Source organism: Neophocaena asiaeorientalis, unplaced genomic scaffold, assembly GCF_003031525.2.
Source record: "Neophocaena asiaeorientalis asiaeorientalis breed wild unplaced genomic scaffold, Neophocaena_asiaeorientalis_V1.1 scaffold246, whole genome shotgun sequence".
Lineage (NCBI taxonomy): Eukaryota > Metazoa > Chordata > Mammalia > Artiodactyla > Phocoenidae > Neophocaena > Neophocaena asiaeorientalis.
Genome location: NW_020174551.1, coordinates 1,766,576 through 1,781,987, shown reverse-complemented (window position 1 = coordinate 1,781,987; position 15,412 = coordinate 1,766,576). Strand labels below are relative to the sequence as shown.

The following is a 15,412-nucleotide window of genomic DNA, read 5'->3' as shown; positions in this document are numbered from 1 at the left end:
CGTATACCACCCCTATTCCCATTTCTAAATCTAATTGAAATAGAGCATTTTACGTAAAAGAAAATATGAAGACTCCTTTTTCCCCGTCCTTCACAAAACTTGTACCAAAGAATCAGAGGAAAGAAATATGACAGCACACTCTTCTATCTATTCCTTTCATCCCTGATCAGTGTGCAAAGTCCTTAAAAATTAGTTGCTGCTGGGCTTCCCTGGTGGTGCAGTGGTTGAGAGTCCGCCTGCCGATGCAGGGGACATGGGTTCGTGCCCTAGTCCGGGAGGATCCTACATGCCGCGGGGCGGCTAGGCCCGTGAGCCATGGCCGCTGAGCCTGCGCATCCGGAGCCTGTGCTCCGCCACGGGAGAGGCCACAACAGTGAGAGGCCCGCGTACCGGCCAAAAAAAAAAATTAGTTGCTGAACTATTATAGAAAATTCAGGTTTTTCTACTTTACTCAAAAAGACTGCCTTTTGATGATGGTTTTATAAGTTTTTGTCACTATTCTCTAACAAGGAGTGATTGACTCGTTTCACACAGATGAGGGGGTCTCTGTCCTAAATAAGGTATTTCACTTCTAGTGAGCATGTCTCAACAGAGACCTGCACTTTTAGTGGAAAGCCTAGTTTTATTATTTATCTAGTTTCTCCAAGTCCTGGGTGATGTTTATAATTAAAGTAGAATTTTTATGGAAGAAATATAAGGAAACACTAGCTTTAGATTCCATTATTTATATGCTTTTCACCTTTGCTTATTCAAAGTAACTTTAAAAAATACATAAATGGTTCCTTTTTTGGCCATTGATTGAAATGATGACCATTTGGCCTGGGGTTAAGTGCATGTTTGTTCAAATAAAGTGAATTAAGTTTAAAGGCCAAAAATTCTGTGTGAAAAATATAACTGAATCACTTTGAAGTCAATTGGAAATTACAAGGTTGTTTAAATTCTATCTGCCAGTTTTGTGCCTAAAATTATTCCTGTAGACAACAGTATTTACTTTCAAATTTTCTGACTACAACACCCAGTAAGAAATAATTTTTACATCATGAGCTAGTACACAAACACACACTCACACATTTGTTCACATATGTATGTCTGTCTGTTTTGAGTTCTATCTCATTTCCAACTATATCTTTATCTATCTGTATATTCATGAAAGAAAAAAAAGCCTTCATGAAACAATACATGTATGAAGCACTGTGGTAATTTTTAATCTATTTAATTGCATTTTGTTATAAAAACTAGTTATGGTATGCTAAATTAATTTTATCATCCACTAATAATTGTGACCCATGCTTCAACAATGATGCAGATTAAGGCTGATTTTAAAAGTTACTTAAGAAAGGAAAGTGGTTTTACTTCCTTGAAGTATAAATGAATATCTTAGTTTAGTGCTGTCCTGAATGTCCATATGCTCATTTCACTTTAGATAATTTATTAAACTTTTTTTACATTCTCCTCTATCCCAAATAATTTTAATTATTCTTCTTCCTAAAAATTTTTTAAAAAATATTTTCTGTGTTCTGTATGGGAAAACATCTAGCAAAATATAAGTGGAGGGCCTTGAATATTTGAAGTTGCAAATTTAGAATAAGAAATGTACTTTGATGTTAGTTCTGTCTTTATCCATTCATTTAACAAGTAATTATTAAGCATTCAGAGACTATGCTGGGGTTATAATGAGGGCTAACGGTTATTGAACATTTAACACATATAGGGTACAGTTGTAAGCTCTCTAGGGAATCCTATGAGGGAAGTGCAATTATTATCTCAATTTTACAGGTGAGGAAACTGTGCCATAAGGAGATTAATTAATCCTTGTCCAGTTGAAGCCCAGTTTTGAACCCAGCAATTCTAACTTCAGAACTCATACTCATATCCCCTTTTTTCTCAATCATTTCTGTTATCATAGAGCAGAAAGACACAGTCCCTCCTTCAAGGAGGTATGAGGAATAAACAGACTTTTAAACCAGTAATCCCACTGTGGTATGATAATATGTAATGTGTTGCATGTACTGTGTAAGAACAGATGCTTTTGACCCTGGAGGTGATTGAAGCTAAGGCAGAAAATGTTCAGCAAGAAAAAATAATGTTTTATAATTATTTCAGGACAGAGTCAACTCATATGTTAATAGACTGCTTTTCTTCTTATATCTGAATGTATTTGATACATTTGAGATATAAATATGCAATAAATGTATGTTTTTGTTTTGTTTTTGAAAGTACTATTTTTGCCAATGTTTTGACAAAGTAGCCAAAGCTAGTAAATATTTTGGAAGTTTGCCAGCAGTTGTTTCACAGAATACTCATGGAAACTAGGAATAACCAGGGCCCAGCACTTTGTGAATTCAATAGTCATGGTGCCAGGTACTTGAGGTGTTAGTAGAAACCATGTATGTGCCCAGAGCTGAGAACACCACTGGTAAATGTTTCCAAAAGGAACCTGTTCCGTTCTGTACTTGCTTTTGCCTTTTGGTGCTAATGTGTTTAGAAAATATTGACTTAGATTGTGTACCATCCCCCATTCCAGTACCTAAGACTTCCTAGAGATAAGGAGGGAAGGAAGAAAATGAGACAGGACTCTTTATTTAATTGCATCTATCGTTGTATAGATTAGGTAGGTAAAAAGTAGTAAAGTTGCCAGGAATCTGGGTTTGGCTAAGTTCCTCCATGGTACATGCTCAGGTGTGGCTTGGACAAGGGGATTGCAGTTAAGAAAGCACAGACTGCTTTGTTTTCAAGAATGCTCTGTTGCATCTACTAACTTTGTTTTGCATGCTTACAGTATTCTGATGTGTCAGATGGCACAAGCGAAGTTTTATTTATACTAGAAAGAAACCTGTCTGTGAGGGAAGTGTTTCATTTAATAAATTGTAGGTTTGGGGTGCATGGAATATTTGTTCTAAAGTGGAGTTTGCATGGCACAAAATTTTCAGTATTTATTATCTTACCATTTTCAATAGGTTGTATGAGAAGATCTTGAGTTATTGTGAGTTAGGCTTTTAACATATGGTCCATCAGGGCCTGCTGCTGACTGTTTAGCAAAGATGGGACTCCCACTTCCAGAAAAATGAGAAATATGCATTTGATGTTTCCTTAGGGCTCTATATTCCTGTATATCCCCAACTAACCACTAAGTACAAAATGTACAGATTCTCCTCCCAAGGTGTTTACTATATGATGGGAGAAAGAGGTTTTATAGTTACACAATGTAAAGATGATAAGTGTCATAAATGTGAAATAGAACTAGTGCCATCTCCCTTCAAAGGAGGGAGAAAGTATTGCCAACTGCAGTGTATATACATATACAGATATATACATAGTCTTTTAGTGCATTACAGAATACATCTCTACAGCAACACTTGTCTGCAAATGTTACTTTTGTATATGCATTTATATTTGCAGAGTACATTAATTCCCTTTAGATGCTCAATTCTATCTACCCCCATGGTACAAAAGTGCTATATGCATAGGCTGTCTTTTCTAATAAAGAAATATTATAGTAAAAGAGAGGTGTTTATTAAACTAATGCAATAACAACATTTTCTTTGAGGATTTAACACATCATTTTTAATAATAAAAATCAAATTGTCATTGTTGTGCCGTGTATACCTTTTATTCAAATCAGACTAAGTACTCTGGCTTCATGGCTGAGCAGTACTCTAGGGGGTGATGGGGGAGGTGAGTATTTTTTAGCATAACACAAATGAATTTCAGTAGTCGGCTTTGTAGTGGGGTTGTAGATTATGAATATGGGACCCAGGGAAACCTGTTTATATTTGTGAGCAGAGGAGAACATGCCTCTCAGGAACGTCTAGAAGGAAATGAGACTGGAGGTTAGGAGAGAACTGATTTCGTTAGGTCAGCTTTCAGGTGGTAGGATGTCAATACTCTGTTCAGCCAAGAGCTCGGTTCCCAGCTTCAACTAACTGTGCATTAACCACTGAAACTGAAGAGTTCACTTTGTACAATTAGGCTAGGAATTTGGTATCACCTGGTTTTCATCAGAGGATACCACTTTTTGGCTCTCGCGTCAGCTGGAACCAGACATTTCAGAATTGTATGAAGTTAAGGCTAACCAATAAGCATGGAAAAGGGGTGGTGAAACGTGAAGAGTACCTTCAGCGGGAACTATGTGATAGACAGGTCATGCTCAGTGGCACGATGTGGGGTTAGCCCATATGGGTGCCAGGGCCTCTTCCACCTCTGACCCTCTGTAATTTTAATCTGTAAAATGGGGGTATATGTGCCTTTGAAACTTGATTGGTTAGGACATCATTTGTTTTAAGCAAATGATGAACTAAAATATATTTTCAGACCCACTACTACAAAGTAAATATGTTTCAACCCATACACCCTTAAAGAGATGTAACTTGATTTCTGAAAAGGACCTTCATTTTAAAAGCTTATATACTTTATTATTGATACATCCAACAATTAATAATTAAAATACATTATAAAGGAATAGAGCTAATTTTCTCTAAAATAACCAGTCCAAATGATTCTGTAGAAGTGGCAAGCATATATTTTTCCCTTTGGCATTGCAATCAGTAGTACATATAAGCTTTCTTTGGGATTTATATGACATTCTAATATCTATCTTTGGGTTGTAACCTAACACTTTCAAACTATGATATGCTATGTATGTTATATGATATATGAGTATTTCGGAGGTTAACTTCAAAAGTTTATGTTAGAATAAATATGTGAACAGAAATATAATTTACAGAAATGAAAGTAGTCTCCGGCTAGTTTGAGGCTTTTTCCAAAGCATAGCACTGGGGTTTGGCTGGGCCAGTTTTTTCAATACACACCTGGTGTATATCACTTTAAAAAGTAAATTATGCCTCATTAAATTACAATTAAATGGAATCATGATCATTTGTTTTCCTGGAAGGAAGATGTTTTGCATATTGAAAGCCTAATTTGTTGCAGGTGACAAAAAGGCTGAACAGATTAATATCACTTCATTTTGGGGGTAGTGTTTGCTGGTTAGTTTGTGTATACTCCAGTAGTTCTGAATTATATTAATGTGGGCTATATTATTTTCACTTCAGAAAGTCTTCTACCACTTTATCAGTTTTTGCACTTTTTTTTTTTTTAAGCTTTTAAGGAAACAGAAACTTCTCTTGGTATTCTGGATTAGTCATGCTCTTTCTTTTTCTTCAAGTGTTCTAATACTATCCAATCCCTCATTTGCCCTCTCCCTTTGCCTGGTCTCATCACTATCTCTATGTCTATGCATTATATACATTTTGAATCCCCGCCAAGTTAAATACCACCTCTTCCAAAACGTTTTCCCTGAGTCTTGCGATGGCCGTACTTTCACCCTCTTTTGAACTGAGATGGTACTAGTTCTGTCTGAAATTTATGACACTTACCTTTCACATTGTGCTTCTGTAAACCATTGTGTAGTAAACTCCTTGGCAGCAGAATCTATGTCTTATTAATCTTTCCATTCTTTTATGAGCTTTGAACCAAGTTGTAAATAGGGAGTGAATTACTAGACTGATCTGTCATATTTTGGCAATAGGCGTATTGAATTTGGGGGTTCTCTAGATAATCAGTGGGAGATATAACCTAATCGTAGAGAATTACAAATGTCTAGGAAGTATGAAGAAGAGATATCTGTTAAAATCTAGTCAGTAATGATCTTCAGTGACCTCCCCTGGAGTGACCTGGGAGGTCTGATGGGCTCAGCTCAGATTCCTAAAACCTGGCCCAGGCTTGGGTTCTCTTCTTGTTCTCTTAAAGGATTTAAGAGGATTTAAGGGCCCGTCAAAGGCAGTTTCTCACCCGTCCCAGACGAAGCCTCAAGGGCTAGTGCAGAAACTTGGAAGTAAATTTTATAGAGCCAGTCATGGTAATGTTTCCCAAATATTTCTGAGTATCAGCATGTATTTTGCACACTAACGATTTGGAGCAAACTATATAAATTGTTGAAGGAATATGAAAATCATAATAAAAAGGAAAGCTCTTCAAATAAGAAAGCTCTTCAACAGAAATTGCAGATTCAGAAACTCTAAGGTCATTTAAGGTGTCACAAATATTATTAAAATACTAGTAATAATAAGCATAGCAATTTTTTATTTAAAAAATTAGCCCTAGTTCTTTTTTTTTTTTGCCACATCACGTGGCTTGTGGGATCTTAGTTCCCCCATCAGGGCTTGAACCTGTACCCTCAGCAGTGAAAGAGTCAAGTCCTTGCCCCTGGACCACCAGGGAATTCCCAGCCCCAGTTCTTTGTTTTGTCTGTAGAGATAGCCTGTATTAGCAATGAAGCTAGATGGCATTATATTATCTCTTGTTTTGTGCTTTGAATTATTTTGCTTTTATTGAAGTTTTCTGCCAACCTCACGTATTCTTTGCTGGTGCTGGAAATAATGTGGAGCTTACAGAATCCTCCATTAAAAGACTAGGGAGAAGGCCAATTTGAGGCTCTTTTTGCCCAACTCCCTTCTTTTTTCAGTGACCTGTAACCCGAGAACTCTGGTAGAAGGTGCCTTTCTACCCTGTGCAGAGGTTTGTTCTACTCCTTTTCAGTCAACACGTTTCCTGGTCTTACACAACCTCAGCTAACACCATGGAGAGAATTGTTTATAATCTCTCCCTTGAGAAGGCTCTGTTGCCTATGATGAGGAAAACACTTAATGACCACTTTACTGAATACTTGCAATATGTTTTAATAAGATTACTGATATGAAATTTTAATAAGCGATATCCTGGTTAATTTATTAATTTCCCTCAATTTTCACATTCTCAATATTCATGACCTTTCTTTTCATAAAAGTACATCTTTTTTTCAGTGCCCAGGTGCCATGCCAGGTTCTCTATATCTCCGGCTGCATAATGGGAATGTCCAAGTGACACCTCCTGCCTGGCTGGTTGATAATTAAATGCCAGACAACATAGTAGCAAGGGCTTTAGAAATAGTTATGCAAGATAAATTATTAATTTATGTTCTATTCAAGACAGTTTCAACATGATAAACATTTATTTATCTTGATAATTAGATGGGGTGATTTGTGGTATACTTAAGTTATGCCGTACATTTTCTTCCGATCTGTTTCCCCTATGATGATTTTAAACTAAATAAAACGTGCTTTACATTTATGTGCCCGCAGAATTTTGACTATGTTTTTAAAAATCCCTGCTTAAGTCGTTAAAAGCACATAACCAAAATGAAGAAGGCTCAACAAAACAACTAAAACTCTTCTTGTGCCCACCAGTTAGCCACTTGTTATTGAAAATGTCTGAGGTAAAAAGAATCTGCTTTGGGACCAGGGTTACACAGATGAGACTTTAAGTAAATACTTTAGAACAGTGTTCTCGTTCTCCAGGGCAGCAGTGGCCACCTTGTTGGTTTGAGACTTTATCTTCAATTAGGCGAATAAAACAGAGGCAACAGTATAGTCCACCAACCCCTTAAAATACAAATATTGTGTCTCATTCACTTCAGAAGTGATGCTCATGAGCAGTCATTTACAAGGATGCTTTGTCTTGATTTTTCTTAGAGATGGATTCATTTCCCTGTAAGGTTGTCCAACATGTAAAAAATGCAGGGGAAGGAACTCCACAATTTCAATGTGGGAAAAAAAGGTAAACCAAGCTGAACAAAAAATAAATAAAAGAACTCTATCCTTAGGAGTGATTTTGTTTTCTATTGATTAGGAATAAACAGACTTACAATTTTGAACTTCGTCCATTAGAACAATATTTTTTGTTTTTTCAATATTTTGTACGGAATTTTTGCCATAGTGTCCTCCACGATTTGTGTAAATAATTTCACGGAAGAAAGAGTTTACAGACTTTGCCTTTGAGAGATCTTAAGTATAATCATATAACCAGCATAAAGAATATATCCATGTAGATCCTAAAACTTTTCCAAATTTGGTAGTCTGACATTTAGTAAAATGCTAAAGTTACTTATGAGAGAGAGAAAAAGACAGAGAGAAGGAGAGTGGTACCAACTTGTCCTTCATGTGCAAAGTTCATTGTTAAAGAAAGCTCAGAAAATATCAATCTTAGTATCTTATTAGTAATGGAAATTGGTATTGATCGTCTTTTATGCTTTAATTTTTTATTTAATTTTAATTTTTTAATTTTGTTGAAGTATAGTTGATTTACAATGTCATGTTAGTTTCTGGTATACAGCAAAATGATTCAGATATATATATATATTCTTTTTCATATTCTTTTCCATTATGGTTTATTACAAGCTATTGAATATAGTTCCCTGTGCTGTACAGTAGGACCTTGTTGTTTATTTGTTTTATATATAGTAGTTTGTATCTGCTAATCCCAAACTTCCTCCCCTGCCCTTTCCCCTTTGATAACCATAAGTTTGTTTTCTATGTCTGTGAGTCTGTTTCTGTTTTGTGAATAAGTTCATTTGTATCATATTTTAGATTCTACATATAAGTGATATCATATGGTGTTTGTCTTTCTCTGTCAGACTTACTTCACTTAGTATGACAATCTCTAGGTCTATCCATGTTGCTGCAAATGGCATTATTTCATTCTTTTTTATGGCTGTGTAGTATTCCATCATATATATAGGAAATTGGTATTGATTTTAAATTCACATCCCTCTTGCTTCTGCACACATTAATTTGGAGAATTTTGTCTTAGAAACAAATTTGTTATTAATATTTCAGGTTGCTTAGTCCAAGTGGAAAGTAGGATAACTTGAGGCAGAGCTGACTTTTAATTTCAGAAAGAAAATTAATACTTAGATTGTATAACATTTTCTGGAAGACAAGTGTCTCACTTGTTGCTTCTTTCTGAAAGCATGACAAGAAATCAAGATTTTCTTAGAATCATTTCAGCAGTAGGGTAGTTTTATATACATGCCCTACTTTGACCTTTCCTTGGGCACACAGACACACACTTGTTAACATTTTTTTTTGGCTTCATTGTATGGCATATTATAGTCTCACTTGGAAAGACTTCTCTAATCAAAGTAATGACAACCAAACTGGCAAGAGGTATCAGATGGCATGCCTCTTGTAGGTTCCTTGTAGTAAAATTGTCTTACATGATGTTTTGAGTGGTGATTACTCCCGGAAGCTGATAACAGTGTGATACACATTCCTGTAAGCAACATTTGCTTCACTATATTATAATGCATTATTTTTTAAAACCGCCTACCTTACCCTGAGGATTTTTGGCCAACTAGAGATGGTATATTTCTTTGGTATCCAATGCCTTTTTGGCCTATTGGCCAAAGACAGCCTATTTAGCCATCTATTACAAATCTGATAGTGTTTCTTTGCATTAATATCCCCTAAGTGGAAATGCCTTTGGCATCTACTTTTACGATTTGGGGTTATCCCCATCTGTTGTAAGATACAGAGGTTAACATCTTAGCTTTTTCTGGGGATAATCCTAGGCCCTGATCTCATACTGCCCTGAGAAGGGATGTTAGCTGGGAATGTAAAGTGGTGCCTCTGTGTGATAGTCCAACAAGTGTGCAGAATGGAAATGGATCTGCTTTTGCCCCAAGTACTGCAGTGTTCTAACTCAGGTCTCTTAGCCTTTTTTTTGCGTCTGTACTACTTTTCTTTAGACTTGTCAACATTTTTCTTTTCTTTGTGAATTCTCTGTCAGCAGGGCAGCACATGAAAACACCAGTTTTTTTTATGTAAAGCATTCTATTTGGATGGGTCACACAGTCAGAAAGTATCTGAGCCTATCATGGCATTCTCTGAAGTGCGCTGTGGCCTGTTACCGGATGTGACTATACTTCCGTTGCTTTAATGGTGGGCTTGGAGCGTCCCCATGAGGGCATCTCAAAGAAAGGTTTGGGTGCCCTCTGGTACATATGCAAGGAAACCTATTATGTGTGTGGATTGGGAAGTTAATAGAGGCCAAGTTATAGCCATTTGCTTTGTGTCTTTTTTTTTTTTCTTCTTCTTGCCATAAGAAACATCTATATTGAAAACAGTGTCCGGTCACACAGAAATTCAGCCAAACTTTTTTTTTTAAGTCGATGTAAATCTCCCATGCTGTTTAAATGTCGGAACTAAATTTACCAAACTTGGCAGATTTGTAAAGCTGAGCAGGACTGCCAAGTGTTCCCAGTTTCAAGCAGAGAGAGTTCTAACAGTTCCTGAAATACTTGCAGGAGGCACCTGGTGGTAATCGCAGTTTCACAATTCTTCCGAGCGCCTACCTTGCTAGCTGGCATCTCTGTACACTGATGACTATTACAGTGATGATAAAGTGTCAGAATAGAATGTTCCCAAATAAGGCACAGCCCCCAGAGAGCAAGCACGTTCCCACCAAATCTTCCTGCTGGGGAACCCGCAGGAATTAGACTGAGGCTCTTGACATCACAGCCAGCTGGTTACACCAAACAGATAAAGGGGAAGAGGGGCGCAATACGGAAACCACACATGCATACCTGCAGATATAACTTGGCCTACTTTGTTTTTTTTTTTTTCCATTTAATCAGGGATTGTTGTCTGAGATTCTGCGTAAGGAAGAAGACCCTCGGACAGCATCTCAGTCTCTTTTAGTAAACCTGAGGGCTATGCAGAATTTCCTCAATCTGCCGGAAGTGGAGCGGGACCGCATATACCAGGATGAGAGAGAGCGGAGCATGAACCCCAATGTGAGCATGGTCTCATCGGCCTCCAGCAGTCCCAGCTCCTCCCGAACCCCTCAGGTGAGATATTCGCTCCACTGACTTTTCACTCCTAGCCTTGGAGATATCTTGCCTTCACTGCTACTGTGTTTTCCCTCAAAAACGAAGAGACATAATTCCAAGACTTTTTAATCCACTGAACATGTGGGTCAGAAGATATGAACCTCTGACCATATGCTAGTGGTTATCTTTTTCTATATCATCCATGCCATTTCTGTCCCTTCAAGAAAGTCCCATTCTTCCACATGTGGCAGGAGGGCAGCAGTGGGTGGAAGGGTAAGCACTAGATGTCTACATACAGCTGTTTGGTTATTAAAGAAGGGGCTAGCGGATTTGTATTGAAGCTAAGTTTGCGAAGCATTGCTTTTCCTTCAACTGTGTATTTATTTGGATGGGGGCAGGGGACAGCTAGCGTAGTCCGAGTTCTGCTTGATGCAATCTGAAAGAGACAAAATCAGGGAGGAACCTGTGTGTGATGGAAGCATGCCAATGCAGCGGCTAGATCCGAATGACTGGGAGCTCGTTCAGTGATCCCTTAGAAAATGGTAGTGGAAATGTAGGCCTTAATTATTTTCCTTCCTACAGTGATGTCCACAGGACCCTGACTCAGCTTTCCATCCCTCCTTTGTTCATACTTTAAAAGCATTCTGTTCTCAGGTCCTCCTGCAGATGCATACATCTAGTAATGTTGTGTGATTTAAAGATTTTAACTGAAGGGTCAAGGTCTCAAGTCAGCCAAGAGTCATTTCCAATTCAGATCTGAGCCCACTTATTTTTAGCCTACTCCCTACTTCCCCTAAACTTTTACTAATCAACGGATTTATGGTAAAGCCACCCCATTTACTGTTGCTAGCATGGTTGCAGGTTCCTTCTTGAGTGATAGTTTTCAAAAAAATATTTAACAGGTACACAGTTGTACAAATCAGAAAAATGGGTACTTTGAAAATAAAGGTTTTTTTTTTTGCTTAGATACTATAGTTTTGGGTTTAGGAGTTTGTTTTCTGTTAAGTTCTAAGGAACTGATTAAGCAGAATCTTCTAATAGAAATATTTGAGCTTTTTCAAGTATATCCATTTTTTCACACATCTTAACTCTTTTTATATTTTGCACTCTGCAATAGATTTTTTAACTGAAGATAATTTTCTATCATGCACTGCCAAACTGTGATACTTAGACTTTAGTGTTTAGTGAATTATGAATTTTAGTTACTGTTAAACCAAAAATAAGTCTCTTGACTGCTTACTTTGGACCACTGTAACCAAGCTTTTTTATCTTTATTTTTATTTTTTTAAAATTTTGGGGCATACATGTTGAGCTATTGAGTTGGACGAGTTGTTAATTTGCACTAATATTTACTTCTATTAAATTCACCAACATTTTTGCCACTTTTGAAGCCCATTAAATCATTACAGGAGAATCCAGCCATGCTTCATGGCCATTTAATTGGGCAGGTCTTCTCAGAAAATCACTCCTCCTTGTTAGAAAATCACACAGGTCTGTGTGTTTTGTTTTCCACTCGTTTGTAATATTTTTCCAACAAGATTATATCTTAGGCATCTTTTCAAAGACCTGGTAGCTTTCAGAGCCAGACCAACTTACAACACCACACAGTTAAGGTCAGGACCCTGACTCAGGACCCTGACTTTGCTTTTTTAAACAGCAAAAAATCCTGTCTAGAAAATTCCTAGTTAAAGGTGCCCTTTATGGACAAGTATACCAGGGAAATTGAACATTTAATTTCACAGTTTTGAGATTTCTGAAAATAAATATAAAATGTTTTTCTCAAAATAGTTTTGAGAATACAGTCATGGCACTGACATTTTTACATTGTATGGAACATTCTTCTTTTTCTGTTGGTTAAACATTGAGAAAGTTACTGAAGACTTTTAAAATATTTCATGATTACCTACTTATCCAAAATTCTTTACAGAACTATCTCAGTAGCACAGATCCATAGTACTGTAAGGCTTTCATTGTGCAAATAAATGTCAGAGGGGTACCCACTGATTCAGCCTTTGAGTTGGAGGCAGCAGTGCAGGGCACACACACGCAGAACCTTGCATAGGTCCATGGAGATTATTTTCCAGACCCCGTCAGTACTTTGTTATCAGTTTAAAACAAATTGAAGACTTTTCAAGTTTCAAATTCAACCTCAAGAGCCTCTTCTCATAACCTTCAATTGGCCAGTATTCCTCAATGTACTTAAAAATAACAAAACAACAGTACAAGTATAAGAATAATCATTTATTGAGCACTTATTGTATCAGGTATTGCAAACATTTTGCATGAATTGGATCCTCACCATTTTGCACTGTTGTTCTCATTTTACATGAGGTTTAGATGAGGTTTACATTTTAGATGAGGAAACTGAGGTTTAGATGGGTTAAATACCTTGTGTAAGGTCACACGGCTGAGTGATAGAGCTAGAATTTGAACTCTAATTATTCTGATTCCAAGGCTGGGCCCCTAACCATATATTTCAATGCTTTGCCTTTAGCCCTCAGTGTTCTAGAGAAGATCTGACCAGTCAGGTGAGATTAGTCAGTGAGGCTAATAAGAAACCTGCATTGAGAAAGGCAGAAATGGTATGCTAAAATATGCACTTAACAGGAAAAGCACTGAACGTTAATTAGAAGTTTTAAGAAGAAGAGGGAGTTTTCTTGAAAAAGATGAGAGAGGATTGGACTATTGAGGGAATAGCTCAAACTTGAGGGCAAGAAGAAACATGTAAAAACAGCACCAGAACGAATTGGAGGTTTTGGAGGCAGTGATTCCTGAGCCTGTGCTTTGGAGTCTGAGAGACTTGAGTTCAGATCATGGTTATTTCACTTGCTGCTAGCAAGTTAAGTATCCTCTTTTATTTTCAGTTGTCTTCATCTGTAAAGTGAAAATAATAATGTCTAACTCACTGTGTTCTTAAAAGAATAAGATGTGATAACAACAACCAAAAAGCACTTTTTGGAGTGCCTGGCACGTAAAAAGTACTACATCAATTATTCTTATTATTACTTTGCAGTAATTAGAAAATAGTATGAGACAGGGAATTCAAAGGAGAATGGCAAAGGTCACTGAGCGCTCTTAGGAATCAAAGCCTTCCTGGAAACTTAGGACATAACTCCGGCTTCAAGACACTGTTGAGAATGACCCCATGGTGTCCACCCTGCATGCCATGTCTTTCTCCAAACCTGCGTACTGTCAATCCAGCATACTGTCAGTCCAGCAGGGGAACAACAGCTCAGGACATCCACAAAGGGAACATAGTGGTTTAGGATTCTAGGGTGGGTGGGGATGAAAAGGGAAGACAATCCACTTTAGACCAAATTAGCCGGCCATGCTCAGGAATGCAACGGTTGGGGCAGACTTTTCCCTTTGTCCTGTTGCCCTGGGTTCTGAGAAGGCTGCCCAGCACCCTCCCCTTACACACCAGAGCAAATGCTCTGCAGTCTTTTGGATCAAGTAGATTCAAGCGTTTTAGGGTTATCCTAACCCCAAGAAGTACAGACACCTTCTATATTGTCCTTCATTTGTCTCTGAAACTGATGGGAAATCATTCAATTAAAACGAGCACGGCAGAATACATAAAACCACAATATGAGTTTAAGAAAATGAAGACGGCACTTCAAAGGCATTCTGAAGCCTCGTTTTATGAAATGAAATTTTGTTTCATTTCCACTGATTTCCTAGGTGAAATTAGGTGACTGTCTGGGTAGCATAATGATGATAATGGTGGGAAGCCATACATACTCGGATGACATACGTAAAGCTTTAATAAAGAATGAGAGACTCAGGGGAGTGCATTAAATTGAGTAATAATTTATTATTTAGAGACCTCTACCCATTTACTCATTTTTTCTGGAAGAATTGGCTCTTCCTCCAAGGTGTACTATTTTCAGAAAGAAAAAGGTAACTGTGTGTGTGTTCTGCGTGCTCCTGTTGCGGGTAGGTGATCGCTTGAGTTTGGTGCCCAGAGTAGCCATCGTACCTGTGAACTGTCTCAGCTACTGTGAGGGAAAGAACAAGGTTGACAGGACTCTGCATGTCCTATAGGAATGCACTGCAATTATTTCCAATCACAATTAACCTGATTAGAATAATGGACAGGAAGTGTCCCTCTGTAGCTAATGCAGTTTGGCATCAGCTGACTGAAATCCTTTGATAATTTCTGCACAGATGGCTGGGCTGAATGCAGCACTTTTTAAATTATTATTTTCATGGTCTCTTGGTAGGCCAAAACCTCGACACCGACAACAGACCTCCCCATTAAGGTGGACGGCGCCAACGTCAACATCACAGCTGCCATTTATGACGAGATCCAACAGGAGATGAAAAGGGCCAAGGTGTCTCAAGCCCTGTTTGCCAAAGTGGCTGCAAATAAAAGTCAGGTGAGTGGTTTTTAAAAGAGCAAAAGTGAGGGCTGGAATTAGACCGTTCTCCTCCTCCCACCAATAAAAATACATCTGTTCCTATAATAATAATAACAACAGTAATAATAATCCCTAGAGAACCTGTCGTGTTCTGCATTTTGCTCTATGGTTTGCTTTTGTTCCCATCAGAGTTCAAAATGAAGACTGAGTCAAAACCCAGTTTTTTTTTCTTTTATTTTTTTCCAAAAGGAATCAGCCTTGAATAATTTCCCTCCTAATTCTGAATATTGCTATGTATCCTTTCTTTCTTTCTTTCTTTCTTTTTGGTATTTGAGCAAAACTTAGTGTGTTCAAAACAGCATCTTCCTGAGACCAAGTTTTAGCCAGGTCTCATCACCTCTCTTAT

General features: G+C 37.6%; 1 protein-coding gene across 1 annotated transcript in view; it reads left to right on the top strand.

Moving 5' to 3' along the window:
• SATB2 (SATB homeobox 2) overlaps positions 1–15,412 on the top strand; it is a 186,940-nt gene that overhangs the window by 118,697 nt on the left and 52,831 nt on the right. The window contains exons 8-9 of the mRNA XM_024757394.1: positions 10,451–10,663; positions 14,869–15,024. Coding sequence (XP_024613162.1) covers positions 10,451–10,663; positions 14,869–15,024 — 369 coding nt within the window. The remainder of the gene's footprint in view (positions 1–10,450; positions 10,664–14,868; positions 15,025–15,412) is intronic.